General features: G+C 40.2%; 1 protein-coding gene across 2 annotated transcripts in view; it reads left to right on the top strand.

The window, feature by feature from the left end:
- The window catches only part of ELMO1 (engulfment and cell motility 1), a 313,327-nt gene that overhangs the window by 148,203 nt on the left and 147,183 nt on the right, over positions 1–17,941 (top strand). For both annotated transcript variants that reach the window (XM_087767900.1, XM_087767891.1), the window contains exon 16: positions 11,955–12,063. In XM_087767900.1, the coding sequence (XP_087624026.1) occupies positions 11,955–12,063 (109 nt within the window). The remainder of the gene's footprint in view (positions 1–11,954; positions 12,064–17,941) is intronic.

Below are 17,941 nucleotides of genomic sequence, written 5' to 3'. Positions count from 1 at the left end.
ATGTTTTCTTTGCTTGCTGTCTTCCTTCAGATAAATGCAGTGTTGTTTTTCTTTATTTAGACTTTGAATTAATTGTTTTTGAATCTCGGGTTTTGTTTACTATACAGTATGACTGGAGCCTCCAGAAGAAAGGTTGTTTCATGGATGGGGAAAAAAAATCCATGCTTTCTTTGATTGTGTGGTGTCCTTAGATATAATTTGGATTTTTAAAAGAAGTTTCGTATTGAGTTAGTTTTCTGTTGAGTTACCTTTTCTTTCTCTTTTTTATTAATTGTCTGGTGCTATCAGTGACTGATATGCACTGCATTTTTTTCATGTTCCACTTAAATAATCAATCGTCAGAGGCTTTACTTTTAAAAGGTGGTGACATAGTATATGGAATGCATTGATGGAAGTAATGTTGAATCTCTGCAAGAAATTTTAAAAGTTTCCACAGGAAATAATTGGCAGCTTCCCAAGCTACATAATTATAGGACAGGCAGTGTATAATTAAAGTTAACAGTGAAGAAAATGATTGGAATAAAGCTTTGTGACAGATAATATTTTTTTTCGTTCTTTTGGAGCAGGCAAGTCCCTCCCCAGTTCCAGTTCACTCCTTTCCAAAACTACTTCAGCTTCACGTTCTACTAATTTTAAAAATAAAATTATAAGTTACCGTTTAAAATAGGCTTTATTCAGTGCAGACATCTTGAGATTTTTCTTACTGGTAACTTGTAGCAGTATGCCTTTGAAACTTTCCTGAGTGTAAAAGCGGTCTGAGGAAAAACCTTTCCATGGAAATACTATTATGCCACCGTTGCTATTAATATTTCCATTTATTGGTGGTTTGTCTTCGATTTGTTTGGGAATTTGTGGTGCAGGACTATTCAGATCCAGTTTGGTTTCAAGAGACAATGAGGAGAGAGGTATAAATATAGGGAACTGAAATATTTTGTTTGCATATGTGTTTGTAGGTGTGTATTCATTTGCCTGATTTTATTTTTTGTGTGCATGCACTTCAGTGATTGCTAATATTGATGTAAAATAATGATACTTACTTAATTTGGTATAAAGTGCAAGCCAAAGGAACCAAAATACAGCACTCCTTTTACTTGTAACCCAAAAAGAGAAATTTGATAGTTGCTGTCCTGTGTTTAAATGTGCCATGTTTGTGCCTGGGATGCTTCTATAGAAACACTAGCTTTGCATTTTTTATAAGTTGATCCCTGTATGTGCAGTCCATGTTCATTCAGGTTTTCTCGATAGCAGGCAGCAAAATCAAAGCTACTGCTCTAGTTGTGAGTGGACTGCCATTCATCTTGGATCTTAGCTAATTTAACAGTGTTTCCAGGCAGAAAGAACAGATGGTATTGGGTAAACTGAATTTACAGCAACTACACCTTAGCTTCTAATGCACTACCATTGAAATATTCCATTATTTTACATTTTCCTCACAATCATCTACCTATAGTGATAACCTTTCTTTGGGAGGGAGTGTAGGGTTTTACTTAGAGGTTATTGTATTTCACGGAAAGTCAGCTGAGTCACAAAGAAGTCCTATACGACATTGTCTCTGGTGGGGTCTGCATTTCTCATTGTAATGAATTTGCTTTTGATGACTGACAAGTTGGTGACTTGTCTGTATTTTTCTTCTGCGCTTATGACCAGCCATATTCTAGCAAGTCTCACTGCTTCTTTGGGGTGAGATTCTGCCTTGAGAAGACACACACCATGTCTCCTCGTTTTGTTTAAGCACAAGAGATTGGTGCTTCAGGCAGAAACTGCAAATAAACTTAGCGGCTCTGGGTCTGAGTGTTGGCTGTCCATCTATCTGGATTCTGCCCAGCTGGCTACCCAAGTTTATGCCCAATTCTTTGCCATTTATTAGATTAGTAGGTTCTTCGTATGTATAGGGAAAAATAAGTGTTCCTTGGACAGAGATCATTTTACTGTAGCCTGAAATTCAAGTCCCTCATCTGTAGAAGAGAAGGTTTATCCCTTTTCCCACCAATTTTATCTATTTCATGCAAATGTTTGTAAGATATTGAATGTAAAATTTTCAATATAAAGTATTGTCACGAGGGTGGGAAACCAGTGTTGAAATCCATGCTGAAAAGTTGGGCTTATTAATAATCCCTTGGTATGTTTTATAATGGGTCCATTGCTACTACATTTTTGTGAATGATGTGCAAGATATTTAGTGGTATGCTTCTAAATTTTCTGTTCTTGTATTTAGAACAAATTTTAAAAGTTATTAAAATGCTCCAAATCAAAACAATGTTTGGACTTTGGTTGAGCCAAGAGTTATTTTGATCATGTGCAAATTAAAAGTTGAGCTGGTTTAGGGTCAGTAGTAGAAAATCCCCTTTTCCCCTGCATCTGCTGAGCTGGAAAATTGGTTATTCACACAGCTGCAATGCAGAGACACTTCTTCCCCAGCAGCTACTTGAGTTGCTGCTTTTGGTGGCGTTGAGGAGGGAGTTCTTTTCCTTTTGAAGCCTCCAGAAGTCACAGTGGAGGAGCAGGTTCTGTTTGCAAGTACTGGTGATACAGGCAGGAAGATTGCTGGCATCCTGCAGAGACCTTTCAGAACTTAAATGGGTTGAGTCACAGTCAGACTGTCTGCCGTATACTTTCTAACCCATGCAGTTGTATAGGAGGCTGCCTACACATCCTTCCGTCAATTCACAAAGTCTCCTCATGCCTACTCATTCTACCCTGATCAGATATGAGTAGTCCAACATGTAATTTCAGCATTTTCCGAAATAAAGCTGAGCCTGATTTCTGCCATGCCTTTTTTTTTTTTTTTCCCCAGAAATGATAGGAAGAAGGATGTAATTTATTTCTGTTCTGCTAAAGGTAGAGAGAAAAGTGAGCTTTGTTACATGTGTCTTCCTGGTGTGTCTCGTGAAGGCATGCGGTTTGCCATGTAAGACCCAATTGCCTAAGCCCAGTGGTTCCCAGCTTGATAATGTGTTCTTCCCTTCTCTTTTCTCTGCCAGTCTTTCCATTCTCTGTTCTTACCCTCCACTCAGATATCTGACTGGTTTTCTGCCTGCCTTTTGTTTTTTTCCCAAACATCACTCAATGTCTCTGCTTTCTATACCAACACACCAGGAAGTCGTGTGGTTTTGCTCTGAGGGCCTGCATCACTGATGGCAGAACTGAGGTGGGTCCCCTACAGTAAACAGGCAAAAACCTGGAGTGGCTGGTTGCAGCATAAACGCAGAATTAAGTTAGTACTGAGGGAGGACGAGAATTGTAAGGGAGTCATGGCACCCACTGCACAGCCCTGTGTGGTGTGCGCTATGAGATACATAGGACAGCGTTACAGTCCTGCATATGTTCAGATCACTTCTCACCATTCATAGCACACCTAAACTTTCCCACGTATATGGAAACTGTTGGCTAAACAAGGTCCTGATCCAAAGGGCCCAGAATTTGTTGCAAGTCTGGCTATTGTCTTCAGGAGGTTTTTGAATCATACCATGAGTTGCAGCAGTAGCACAGAAAGATTTGGCTGGTTTTTGTGGAGCCATGATCCCTCCACCTGCAAAGCTGAGATGTGTATACACGGGGAGAGAAGATGACTGGTTATGGAGTCTCACAGGTTTTCCCATGTACTCTGTGCCAAGAGCTTTTGTGATACTGCTCTAGCAGCCAGTCTCATTGACGTGCAATAAAGGTTGATGCTTTTCTAATGTATCCATAGCACAATGACGTTAGGGCACTAATAGGGCCTGTTTCACATTGTGAAAGAAAATAAAATTCAAAACTTGCTATATTTTGCAGGTACTGCAGTTTCCTACCCTCCTCCTGTGCTACAGGTGAGCAAGGAGAGGATTGCAGGGAAAGCATTGCCTTCTTACATTTGTGTGGGGCATGAAGGGAGAGGGAATAGCTGTCTGGTAGTTTTCAAACTGGACCAGGTCAACACCAAATCAGTCCTGTGCCTGTGGGAAGCGAAGAGCACATCCTGGTGCTGCTTCTGGAGATGACATGGCAGCTGTGCCTACTCATCTTGGGTCCTACCACCATGCCTTACAGTGATTTGGTTGGTTCTGCATGGAGTGGCAAAGAAAGGAGGAAGATACATAATATTTCAAGACAAACCACTGTGTATTTAGCTTTTGATGGAAAATAAAGACAATACAGTCATGCTTCACACTAAGGTGTTTGTTTGAGAAACAAAGTTTATTGCTAGGTGAGCAACTACGGAACCATCCAAATTTAGCTTGTGATAGTGTGGCACTAGATTTGTTTTAAAAGAGGGGGAAAAAACCACACACCATAATTTTTCCAGAAGAAAACCAACTATTGGCAATTTTAAGCCATCTTTGTTAGAAGTGTTTTATGGCTGCAGAGTCAAACACTGGCCGTAATATTACCATGGCAGTTTCAATTCACCCTCTTACCTATATGTTGTTATATAATGACATAATCAGATGCTTTTCTTTTCCCTCCTGCCCTGTATTGACTGTGTCACTGTCTCCTGACTGCTTTGCCATAGTGGGATCCGTGCCTTCTGGTAGCAGTTCTCCGCGGGAGCAGCAGGTTACAGTGCGCTTCTCAGGCAGTGCGCTGGTTATCCCCCAGGTGCTTATTCATAGTTGTGCACAACAAAGCACGTATCAGACTCTTACTGTCTGATCCTTAACGTGGTCGTAAACTCATGGTCTCTCAAACAAGGCACGGCTTTGCGTCTGTGTTTCTTGTGTCAGTGGCTCCTTTCTTTTTCACTATCTGTAGTAGGTCTCAGCTCTTCTCTCAAATCTTGGCTTAAATTGCAATTCTAGTGCCTTCCTGAGGAAGGCAGACATAATGGTTGCTTTACTTTAGTTTTGCCATGAGGAATTTGTGTTGTGTGGAAGTGTCAATCTGCTGGAGAGTAGGAAGGCCCTGCAGAGGGACCTGGACAGGCTGGATCATTGGGCCGGGGCCAACTGTATGAGATTCAACAAGGCTAAGTGCCGAGTCCTGCACTTGGGTCACAACAACCCCATGCAACGCTACAGGCTGGGGGAGGAGTGGCTGGAGAGCTGCCTGGCGGAAAAGGACCTGGGGGTGTTGGTTGACAGCCACCTGAACATGAGCCAGCAGTGTGCTCAGGTGGCCAAGAGGGCCAGTGGCATCCTGGCCTGTATCAAGAACAGTGTGGCCAGCAGGACCAGGGAGGTGATAGTGCCCCTGTATTCGGCACTGGTGAGGCCGCACCTCGAGTACTGTGTTCAGTTTTGGGCCCCTCACTACAAGAAGGACATTGAGGTGCTGGAGCGTGTCCAAAGAAGGGCAACGAAGTTGGTGAAGGGTCTGGAGGACAAGCCTTACGAGGAGCGGCTGAGGGAGCTGGGGTTGTTTAGCCTGGAGAAGAGGAGGCTGAGGGGAGACCTTATTGCTCTCTCCAACTACCCGAAAGGAGGTTGTGGCGAGGTAGGGGTCGGTCTCTTCTCCCTAGTAACGAGTGATAGGATGAGAGGAAACGGCCTCAAGCTGCGCCAGGGGAGATTTAAGTTAGACATTAGGAAAAACTTCACCGAAAGGGTGGTCAGGCATTGGAACAGGCTGCCCAGGGAAGTGGTTGAGTCTCCATCCCTGGAGGTATTTAAAAGACGGATAGATGTGGTGCTCGAGGACATGGTATAGATGGACTTGGCAGTGTATGTTAACGGTTGGACTCGATGATCTTAAGGATCTTTTCCAACCTTGACGATTCTATGATTCTATGAATTTCTGTAATACCTCAGGAATGTGAAGGAAGGCTGAGATAAGGGAGAGAGGAAGCATGGGAAATTGAAACTAAAATAATGAAGATAAGACAGGTGAGAGGTGACAGTGCTGAGTGAAGGATCTTGGAAGAACATGGATGCTGAAGTTGAGGCAAATGACAAGCTGCCTTAGGAAGAAAGCAAAATTGGTGAAGAGGATGAATGGAAACCGAGTCTGTCTGCAGTAGAGTCCCTTATCCTTCTTAGGAAGCATATCCTTAGGACTTGTTTCCTGGAGTTACTTAAAGCATCTAAATGAAAAGGGAATGGTGAAGCCTACCATATGTGATAAGGAGGCTTACAAAAAGGAAAAGCAGTGTCCAGAAAAGGAAGAGCATGCCTGCAATTTTTGGATATTAAAATGCTGCCTGACTTTTCACTTTGGGTCTAAGGAGGTTTTTACCATCTTTGCTAACAAACTCTCTGAACTTCTTGATATTAACCTACAGCAGACTGCTAGGAAACTTGGTATCTATTAACGCAGGATTGTTTTAGATTAGTACTACAAAATAGGTCTGGGGAAATGGTCTTTTTTAATAGTGCAGCAATGCTTGTTGAACTGTCTGCTGTGGGATTTATTATAAGTATTGATGCACCTATAGTGGGTCTTGCCTTTCACTTCTGTATTTATTTCCTAATCATAATGGATCTCTATTCCATTACCAAGGTCTGAGGTTGGTTCGGGAATCTGAGAATTACATCTGCAGTTGCTGTGGGCAGTATACTTTGAGCCAATTTAATCTTTAATGTGGGGGATTAAGGGATTGGGTAAGTCAATATTCCTTCCCAGTGAAGGAGGAATATTTCTGTTTGGTGGTTTCATCCTCCTGGATTTGGATGAGGAAGCTTTTGGATATACCTGTCTTCAAAATTTTGCTTTTTGTCAGTCATTAACTCTTAGTTGCAGGAATAAGCTTCATTATTGAAGCTGATGCAGATTTTTAAGCCCATGGTAGTCAAATGTGGAAAATTGTTAATTTAGTCCCCTGCCTCCCTGAGGGTCTGTTTTGTGCTCCTGAGGTAGTGATGGACTCGATGAATAATTCAATGGACAATCTACAAAGGAACACTGCCATGAAGTTAGAAAATCTTTTTATTTTGGTTTGTGGTTTTTGTTTTTTGGTTTTTTTTTTTGCTACTGAAGATTTTGCATTATTTTTCTGTGATCTTGGCATGACACTTGGAATTTATTTTGTTATTATCCATGCCATTGGTAGTTATCTTATAAAGGGAGGAGAGCCTTCTTTGGGTGATGCTGAGCACCATTGATTATAACACAAGGGGAAGTACAAAAGGTCTTGCAGTTAAAAACAACAACCTAACATATTCTCTAAGGAGGCATATTCTTTCCTGTATCTCTCTAAATGCTTTGTTGGACAATTGGATGTTGGAGGGCTGCCTTCCACTTCTTGAAAAGACTTTTGGCTTCAGAGGAAACAGGGTACTTCAGGCAATTCATATGGCTAAATCCCAGAAGAAATTCATCTCTCACCAGTTGCTGACCAATGTTGCCTGAATTGTCTACCTTGGGAAACACAATTAAGCCTTCATTTCTCTTTCTGATCACTCGTTGGTTTTGTTTGGTAATTGGGAAACGTTTCTCTTCCATTTACAGCACTAATTTCTAAATAAGAGAGAAGTATATATAGTAAAAACTGTACAGATCTGTATTCTGCTACAAATACTGTCAAATTCCCATGCCTTAATAGGCTACAGTTTCATCTGTAGAAATGTCAAGAAAATGGATAACACTGGTTTCCTAAGAATGTCACCTTCTTGCATTTTTAAAAACATTTTTAAACCTCTTCCTTCCTCCTCTGCTAGTCAATTAATCTCATTCTTCTTGTGATATGATTTTGTTCTCATTCTATGCTTCTCTTACTCAATTTCTCTTTTTTCTCCCTTTTTCTGAGCTGCATTTTTTCTTTTTTTTAAAGAAAAATCAACTTAAAAGACTTTTTTTTTTTTAAATCAACTCTCTTTCCTGTCTTTCTTGTTAATGTCTTTTCATCACTCAGACTTTTACTGGCTGCCCTCTTTTGAAAATTTTCTTTCCCTTTTGTCTCAATTTTTTTGCTTTTCCCTAAAGAAAAAAAAATATGTTGTTGTTGTTATTGAGTGTTACATATCATGGTGGTTTTCTGCTTTGCCTCATGGTAATGGGCAGAATTGGTCAAAGGAACAGAGGAAGAGAAGAGGATCTGCAGCATTTAGTACTCCCTTACTGTGAGCTGGTTTTGTCTGTATAACACCTAGTGTGTTAGAAGCCACGTTTCCACAGTGGATGTTCCCAATTGTGTAGCTCTGCAAGGACTGAACAAAGGAAAAACTGGCAGAAGTAGATTCCTAATTTCAAAGTCAAGGGCAGCCGAGCAGACCAGAGTTGAGGTAGGACTGAAGGAAGATGGAATATGAGCTGGCAGCGTGCCCAGGTGGCCAAGAAGGCCAACAGCATCCTGGCTTGTCTTAGAAATAGTGTGGCTGGTAGGACCAGGGAAGCGATCATCCCTTTGTACTCGGCACTGGTGAGACTGCACCTCAAATATTGTGTTCAGTTTTGGGCCTCTAACTACAAGAAGGACATTGAGGTGCTGGAGCGTGTCCAAAAGAAGAGCAATGAAGCTGGTGAAGGGTCTAGAGCACAAGTCCTGTGAGGAACGGCTGAGGGAGCCGGGGTTGTTTTAGTCTGGAGGTGGCTCAGGGGAGACCTTATTGCTCTCTCCAACTACCTGAAAGGAGGTTGTGGCGAGGTGGGGGTCAGTCTCTTCTCCCAAGTAACAAGTGATAGGACAAGAGGAAATGGCCTCAAGTTGCGCCAGGGGAAGTTTAGGTTGGATATTGGGAAAAACTTCTTCACTGAAAGGGTAGTCAGGCACTGGAACAGGCTGCCCAGGGAAGTGGTTGGGTCCCCATCCCTGGAGGTATTTAAAAGATGGGTAGATGTGGTGCTTAAGGACATGGTTTAGTGGTGGACTTGGTAGTATTAGGTTTACAGTTGGGCTCAATGATCTTAAGGGTCTTCTCCAACCTAAATGATTCTATGATTCTGTGGTGCCAAGAGTTCTCCTGCAATGTCCATGGTTTCTGCCTTTAAATATGTGTTTCCCCCAAGCAAAATTTAACCACCGTACCTGCCAACTGTGAAATGTCTTGTGCATCTGCAGCTTACTGTGGATTTGTGAGGGGGAGGAGGAAGAAGATAACAGGGTGTAGCCACTTCATGAGCATTAATGATAGACCTCCATTTATATGAAGGTTGTGTGGGCTTCATGACTTCCTCACTACTTTCCTTTCCTTGGTAAAATAACTGTTGTGATAGAAACGTGAATCAAGCCAGCAGTATGCTCTGTAGACACACAGAAGTATTTTCAGTCTAGAGCTGTGTGTTATTTTTCTTTCCCTGCTATTGTTTTCACCAGTTTATGAAGTAAACATGTCCGTTCCCTGCTTATTTCTCCTCCATAACCAGAGTGATAAAGGAAATAACATGAAAACCATGCCGTTATCAACTGTATTTATAGCATTTTACTTTGGAACAGGATATGAGTCGCAAAGTCGTGAAAAGAGTATTACAAATATAATAGTGAATGTTGTAAATCTGTTGCCAAGATTAGGAATGATTTCTCATTGGGTATTTATAAGAACCTCTTTTTTTTTTCTTTCTCTTTTTACCATTGCTGTTTCTTACTGAAGATCTGTATCTGTCAAATTTGCCTACAGATATTTAAATGTAGTGAAGGGCCTTCCATCTTCCTTTCTTACAGAAATGTAACCTGTCAGCTCTACCTTATTTTGCACAGCAAATGCTAAAAGATGATGCTTGCAGAGAGTGTGTCTGAGGATCATTTCAAGGCTGCTTTACATATTGATTACTCAAATTGCCATTTAATTTGCTGTATAGCAATACACAGAGCCTTAACTATTTCTCTGGCATTCTTATTGATTGCTGTAATTCTGCCTTACATTATATGCATATATGGTGTCACCATTAAATATTTATGTGCTCATGAAATGTTAATATGTTGGGTTAATGTGAAACTCAACAAAATGCATTTGCCAGAAGCGAGCAGGAATGCTGATCCAAGTGCTTCCCTTCCCCTCCCCCTTACCCTTTCATTTTGTTTCTCCATTGATTTTATTACCAGTGTTTCTCTGCTGTATCTAAATCTGTGTCAAAGCAGCCCCCTGCTCCAGTATGCAGATTTTATGTTTTATTATGTGAGAGATAAAACACAGTCATAATAAAACAAGAGAAGTGATCTCAGGGAGGTGTTGAGACACAGCGTTACATTGCGCTTGTGCTACTCTGTTATCGCTCCCGCATTTGGGTATGGAAATGTAGCACCGTCCTCCATGAAAGAGATGGAAGCAGGATGACTCATCCAGAATGCAAAGTCATGTTCACATGTTCCTCGAACGGTGGCTGCAGCAATGTAAAACAAAAATTGCAGGGGTGTTTCTTTGATTTGGTACAGCTGTTATCCAGAGATTACATGGAACAATTAGATGTAATTTAAACCAAAACTTTAAGAAGGAAAGATAACTCCTCTTGGCAGACTGGTGAACATGATTCTGACACCATCCTGTTGGAAAAGCCCAGTAAAAATTTGTGGGGGTCAAATACTTATATTCTCAATGTCTTTCTAAGCTTCTGTGGGAAGTCTAGGTGATTAAAAAAAAAAAACAACAAAAAAACACCACCACTGGAAAACAAAAGAAAGTGATCATCCACTCTCATAACACAGAGAGCAACCACCCTTTTACATCCCTGGGTGATGAGTTGGGAGCAGAGTATCAGGTAGAGGCTGGCCTTTGTCCAGTAGGACTAAAATAGATGCTTGGTGAAGAGGCTTTGGCACGCTATGTGAAGCACATAACTTTCCTACTTGCTTTGGGGTTTTCACTCTTTCTCACTTTTACCTTTAACTGCTTCACAGAGAAGGCTTCTGCATGTAAGAGAGCATGAAACAATCACAACCAAGATCTGGGAGGGAAAGGTTTTGCTGGCATCCAGTGTTGCATTGGTCCTCTCCTCCACCACATTGTTTTGAGTGAAGTTCCAACCTTGGAGCCTTCTGTAAAGCTTTCTTTGCTGCCAAAATGGAAAGACTTAAAACAAACAAACAAAAAAACCCAAACCAAAAACATGATGAAGATGGGAGCTAAGGAGACAGGAGGAATGCAAAGCAGAGAGCAACGTCTAAACACCTGTTTGTGAAGAAAATTTAGAGAACCTCTGAGGTTCTCTGGTGCTTAGCAAAATCTCTTACCTTTGAAATTCATTTTCTTCCTCTATCCCTCATCCCCAGGCTATGCAGCAGCTGTTTAGGATATGGGTTTTGTTTTTGTTTTTGTTTTTGTTTTTTTAAAGCTGGTGGCAAAGTTTGTTACTGCAAAGACAATTCTTACTGCGAATCTGTTTTGACCATTTTTTTTTCTAGCCCCTATTTTGCTCTCTTTTCAGGCTCACAGCTTCAATGAAATCTATAGTATTTTTATAACAAATTTTTTCATCTACAGTGAAATAATGTATCTGATATGGCAGAGCTTAATGGGTATAAAAATGTCCAAGGAATTCTTTTCTCCCATTTATTTTGCAGTGTCACTCAACAGAGAATATAATGGCTTTCCTTGAGTCGTTTTTGCATCATTCATAGGCTTGATGCAAGAGTGATCCCTGAAATGTTTTGTGTGCAAGTTTCTTCCATGATAGAGACAATGTACACATTTTCTTCCTTTGTGGACTTCAGTTTGATTTTTGAAACTTGGACCTTTTTTGGAGCCTGAATCTAAAATGCAATTTTGGTCCCACTTTTTTTTTTTTTTTTAATAGTTCCTTCTAGGTGTGTTCATGTCTATAAATCATTATCTCTAATTTCCTTTAACTGACAAATTTGAAATGAAACCATTTCTTTCTCTTTGGCTTCTACTGCAGTTTCTCCAAGCCAGGGGTGGTGCAGAACAGCAACAGTGCATAGGAATGGCAGAGCTTCCCACTTGGTCATGGAGCAGGACTGCTTCTGTGTGGCTGACTGCCTCAGACATAGGTCATTTAGCTAGGGGGAGGGCTAAGGTTTATAAAAACAGAGCCTCCACATACACTTTCCTAAATTCAGCCTAGTATATCTTGTAAATGTTGGATGTGGAGGACAGTACTTCAACTCCTGGGTTCTTCATACTGATTATTTTCCATTTTGATTCCTCCTTCAGATTGTCCTAGAGAACAGCAGTCGAGAAGACAAGCATGAGTGCCCATTTGGCCGAAGTAGCATTGAGCTGACAAAGATGCTGTGTGACATACTGAAAGTAGGAGAGCTACGTAAGTTGACCTGTTTGTTTGACCTCTAAGAACCGTGGAGTGAATTCAGTGATACCTAAAGTCTATTTCAATGCAAGAATTTTCTTCTGAGAATAATTTCTCAGTATGGTTACATATTGTACACTGGCACAGACTATGCCTATTTTTCTGTGTCTCTTACTAATTTGTGGACATACCAGGGATGAGGGTGGAGTAGGGCAATGGAATCTCTTTGAATCTCTTCTATATGAAACAAGGCAGTTACATCATTTCCAGGGGGGTCGGTTAATTTCCCATCGGATGATTTGGTGTAGTAGAGTTCATGGTCTAACCATTCCACGGGCTTGTCCATAGGTTGGTTTTATATGAGTATCACAGTCATTCTTTGTGGGATTGCTCATCGAAACTGACACATCCCATTTTCTCTTGGATTTCTAAAGCTCTATCTAAATACCAGATGATATATGTATCATTTACTCTTAAGTGTGATACGAAATATTGTATTTTAATACAGAGTAAACAAGCTGTCTTTGGCTTCGATTACAGTCCCTTGACAAATTGTTAGATACTATCGAACAGAAGAGCATGTCTGTATCTTCATTAGCCTAGAGTGTTGGTGTTTAACTCTATGAGCATATATATAAACTTCAGTTACCCATCAATAATGTTTTGGATCCAGCTGCAGTCTGTTTTAGCAAGCACCACCACGAGCTTCATTTTCTTGTTGCACAAACAGGGGGCACAACTGAGATGCTTTGTTTCCTTCAGAGATGCTTTCTTCCTTTTGAATTTATCCCTTAATAAAGATTTTTCTTTTACACCCAAGTCCACAAAATGTAATGAGAGAAGAGCAATGCAAAAGGCAGCAAGAAAGCCTGTAGGTATCATTAGTTCTTGTTCCTACCAGCTCTGCAACAGGCATCAAAAGCTCTGTTTTAAAAGTATGATTTGGCTGTTAATACATCTAAAGCTTTTAAATGCAGTGTCTTGAGAGAATTTATTGACCAAAGGAAAAAAATCTATCCTTATGCAATGGGCCAGGATAAAATGTGTGCATTGCTCGCAGCTTCCAAATTGACGCTCAGTATTTGACAGGCCCAGATGAATGATATGATGTTTACTTTTGAATACCGTCCTAAGTAAACCAGAGTTATTAAGGAGCTCATTCACTATGTCTATAAATAGTTTATCAACTGGTTTAGATGTATGGTAATGGTAATGTGTTGTGTAAGGTTCAGACCGTAACAGGTATGTCTCCCATAACATAACGTTGTTGCTGCAGCTGAGGTGTCTAAGGCCAGATCATGCATGATAGGTCTGTCTGAATTTGATCTGCTAAAGATCAATTTTATTTTTACAAATGCACAGAAAATATCTGCAATCCAAAGTATGGCTTTGTACATGGTATTTTTGTTTATGTCCCATCACTCCATGGGACTTGCACTGCACTGCTAAGAAAGATGATTGATCTAGAGGTTAGCCAGGTGTCTCAGACTTCTTCCTTGCTGTATCATAAGAGGTCATTCAATAAATAAACCTTTTTTGACACAGGCGTGTTTGTTGTCCACATGCAGGAGGCTATTAGTATGGAGATGATTTGCCATGTGTGGTACTGTTTGTTCCAATTGCTTCTAATTTCTGCAGATAGCTCCTCTTATGTTATAACTTTTTCATTATCTGGTCTTTTAAAGTGGGGATTGTGAATAAAATAAGAGGATTTGGGTTGGGGTCTCAGCTACCACATGAAGAAAATATGAAAGGAAAGCTTTTTTTGCTATCTTAGCTTTAGAAAGAAAATTGTCATTTTTGTTTGGTTTTTGGGGTGATTTGGTGGGGGTTTTTTTGTTTGGGCTTTTTTGTTTGTTTGGTTTGTTTTGTTAGAGTAGCTCTATGGTTTGGAAGTGTGGGGTTAGAAAACTGAAAAATTCCTCAAGGATAGCTCTGGCTAAGGGACATGACCTTTTAATGTTCTGAAGCCACTTGCTTTGGTGTTATTAAAGCTGCAAGTCACTGGGATGCTAGGTGCGCTGGTTCGCAGCAGGCTCCTGTGGTGTTCTTTCATAGGTGTGTGACGTTGTGCAGAGAAGATATGATGCTGAGAAGTAGTGCACTGGTGCTTCTGTTGATAGAAACCAGCTGTAGCACGACTGACTTCTGTAAAGTCATGCTAATCTACACCCACAGAGCATCTGTCTCTGGATGTGGCAATAACATTGCATTGTAGCCTTATGTTCACAGGGGACAGAGCTAAGGTTACCTCTAACTCATCTTGACAATTCACCTGTTCATCAGTATGTTTCCTTAATGGTTTTGTTTATGTGGAACTCTAGTTGCCATTTAAAAAGGCTGTAATAAAATACACCTTTGAAATAATGTACAGAAAGCAGATTTCTTGAAAATGGCTGTCACAGATGCGCATCTTAAATGGCCTGTGATCAGCTGTATATTTTGTTGAGAAGTGCAAACTAGAACTGACATCTTAGGAAAATGTACATTCAGGTTTATTTTTTACTTGAAAATAAATACTGTATTGCTGAATAAGATTGGACATCTTAAAAATCAGTAGTTACAGTTTAGGTCAAAGGTGTCTCTCGTAGTTCATATGTGTTAGGTTTGAAAATATGTATTTAGGCTGCCAGTGTTTCTTTAGAAATTCAAAACTAGTCATTATTGTATTGGAACATAGAACTTTTTTTCTAACAGTTTCTGAATTGTATAATTTAAAAGCCACAATAAATTACCTTTTGCTCATGAAATATTCAGCAGTGGAAACTTTCTTAAAGTGCAGAGTAGATAAAAGCTGCTAGACTGTCCATTATTTATGAAGAACACTTTAATGCTCATTATATTCCCCTTGCTCCACTGTATTAAATACCTTCAGGCAACAAGAAGACATTTTACCATTTCTTTTTGGTCCTTTCAAGCATGCATTCATCCCAGCAAGGACTCACAAGAAAGTGTTAAAGGCATGCCACCTCTTCTGCTTTTGTATTTCCTCAAATCAAGGTACTGGATTTCTTTGACTTTTGTTCCAAAGTGTTCATGACTTGGAAATTCATCTCTTCTTCAGCAAAGCTTTTAAGTGTGTGTTCAAATCTTGTGTAAGTAAAGAAAGCTCAAGTGCAAGCTGTGAGTTCAGCATACGGTAACTGCTTTACAGAGGTGGACGTACAGAGTAGAGGAGCTAAACTTAAGAGAAAGGTTGGTGTAGTGTTTAAGTAACGTGGAAGTTAGCGTGAAACATGTCCATAAACCTCTTCAATGAAATCTCTGAATCAGGAAAGAGTGGGATATTTGACTATAAATCTTTTAATCTTGTGCTACTGTTGCTGTTAAAAAGGCATTGAAGAGAACGGCTTTACTGAGTACTTGCCAAGGCAGTCATCTTGGCAAGCACTATGGTAATTCTGATTTCTCCAGTAATAGCTTCCTTTGTATATCTTGGCTACTGGGATAATTTGCTTCTCGCCCTCTGTGTCTTGAAGCTGACATCAGACAGCAACACCCCATTCATCAGTCCTCCTTCTCCTGTCGGGTGAGACACTCTGACACTCCACATCCCTGGTACACTGACAAGTTTACAAAGAACAGAAAAGGTCAGGCCATTCATATTTCCTCCTTAGCAGCTATGAAAGCTAAGGTAACCTCCATCTTCCCTCTTCTTCCTTCAAGTTTCAGTACATGACATATATGCTCAGGGGAGAAGGAATACCCATGTAACAGAGTCTGGCTTTGCTGGGAGGCAGTAGCATTGCCAATAAATATAAACAACAAGATCCAAAAGACCTTCCAGAACTGGAATTGGTAAAGTTAATGGGAAATTTGGAGTTCATTAAAACCTATTATTTATTGTAAGAAAGAACTTGAGCTCAGCAGTTTGTATAAGTAGCCCTAACCCTCTCTGATCTCTGCCTACAGTGTACCTCTGCTCAGCATGTGACGCTGTTCCTGCCCTCAAAACCCCTTCAAACTCTCATTCCTGGTGGGAAGTGGTACTTGACTGTGTTACCTGATTTATGCAGAACTGGTACAGCTTTCCAGGCTTGTTGCCTTATTTCCATAGAGGTTCAACTGAAATTGTTTTGTGTTTGAAGCTGGTGAGGAGGCCCGTAGCTGATAGATGAACGATAAATTAGTGCTGTGTGAACTGAGGAAAGGCCAGTGAGGAAACCACCAGAGCTGCAGCCTAAAGATGCTCATAAGCCAATATTGTTGCATGCCTGAAGTTACTTTATAATTGAAGCATGTCAGACTTCGAGTATTTTTCAGTGTATTTTTGAGCAGGACGCAGATGTTGAACTGCCAATGTTCCCATTTGATTGTTTTGATGGGTGGTGTTTAGGGGCCTTTGCAAAAATCTGCATTCAAGCTTTGTGACAGACCACAGGGGTGTATGCCACATGCCAGGCATATGTATTGTCCTAAAGCTTCTGTTGGATAAACAACTTCTTCACTGGGTTTTCTTGCTTTTCTATTGTGGGGAATTTAATTGTCATGGGGTTTTGTTAATTTGATTGATATATCGGATTTTTTTTCCTTGAAAGAGAAGATCTAAATGCTAATCTATTATAATGCCCTTGATGCTGTTTGTACATGTTTTTGCTATAGATTTCTCATCACAATTATTGCCCAGGTTGCAGAATTTGAGTGGTGTAGAAATTCTTTCATTATTGTCCTTTTATCAAATAGAACGTGTTGGGCATTAGGAGGTATACAGTGATATTCATGGTTGTACCTGCTGAGATGAAGGTAATCAAATCTCATGCTTCAAGGAGTAAGCTGATTGCTGCAAGGGTCAGGAAGCCCTTTTTTGTCTTTGCACAGTTTTTCCCCTGCATTGCACAATCCATAGTGCGCGATGTAGTTTGTTTCTGTTGGTCTTTCCCTGAAAGCATATTGGTCACTGCAGGATCAGCATTCTAGACCTGAGGGCTCGCCCGGTTTGATTTTCTTTTTGCTACAGCAAATCCAATATTTTTATAGCTGAATGTCATATTTTAAATTTTTTCCCCTTGCTTGAAAGCTAATTGCCTTTTCTACCCTCCTCTTCCTCCTCTTTCTCTTAAATTTAAATAGAATAAAGCATCAGAAATAGTAAATAAAATTAGATAAGGGAATTTTTACTGTTCTTGCGCTTCTTCTTGCAATTTAATTTTCTGGATACAGAAACATGTTATGAGTCAGGAGATGTTTGTTAAGAAGTTGAAAAACTTTTCTAGCCAAAAAGGTATTTAGTGAAAGGTAGCAATTTTCTGTTTCATCTTGAACTTTTATCTTATCTTTAGACTATGATAAAGTAATTAAACAGAAATTCTAACCTCCTCTGTCTTCGTTTTTTACTGCATTCATTCTTACATGTCCACCTTTATATCCTCTTGCGCACGCCATCACATCAGATAACTCCCAGTCACAGCAAAAATTAAGCAGATCTTGAGTGAAGCCTAGAAGATAAAGAACATTTGAAAACAATTCCAGTACTAGTGAAGGGGGAAAATATACCTAAATTAATCCATATTGATCTTGAGTTTTAAGGGTTCCTTTGGAAACATTACTAGCAAATTAGCCATTCCTGACTATAAGGACATTAAATATGCTTGTCCTTCTTGATGCTAAGCTAACAAGTTGCTGAGCAGTCTGGATTGTACTTTTGTTTTGTATCATAGCAGAATCTTACTAGTAGACCTCTATTCCTGTTTGCTGGTACAGTCCCGCAGGAGAGACAGAATGAAACTTTCTTTTTCTAGGGAGATACTAATTTCGTTGCAATTAACCTCCTCTTGCTCTAAAAAGTCTCAGTCTCTTCATGCTTATGGTAAACTGTGAAGTCTCTACAAAATATCTACTGTAATCTATGAGGATATGAGCAACGTAGTTGGAGACACCTTTGGGGCAAGATGTT

The sequence above is a fragment of the Nipponia nippon genome, unplaced genomic scaffold (assembly GCF_047370975.1).
Source record: "Nipponia nippon isolate SJK-2023a ecotype South Korea unplaced genomic scaffold, ASM4737097v1 scaffold_1, whole genome shotgun sequence".
Lineage (NCBI taxonomy): Eukaryota > Metazoa > Chordata > Aves > Pelecaniformes > Threskiornithidae > Nipponia > Nipponia nippon.
This window is presented reverse-complemented; position numbering and strand designations above follow the sequence as displayed.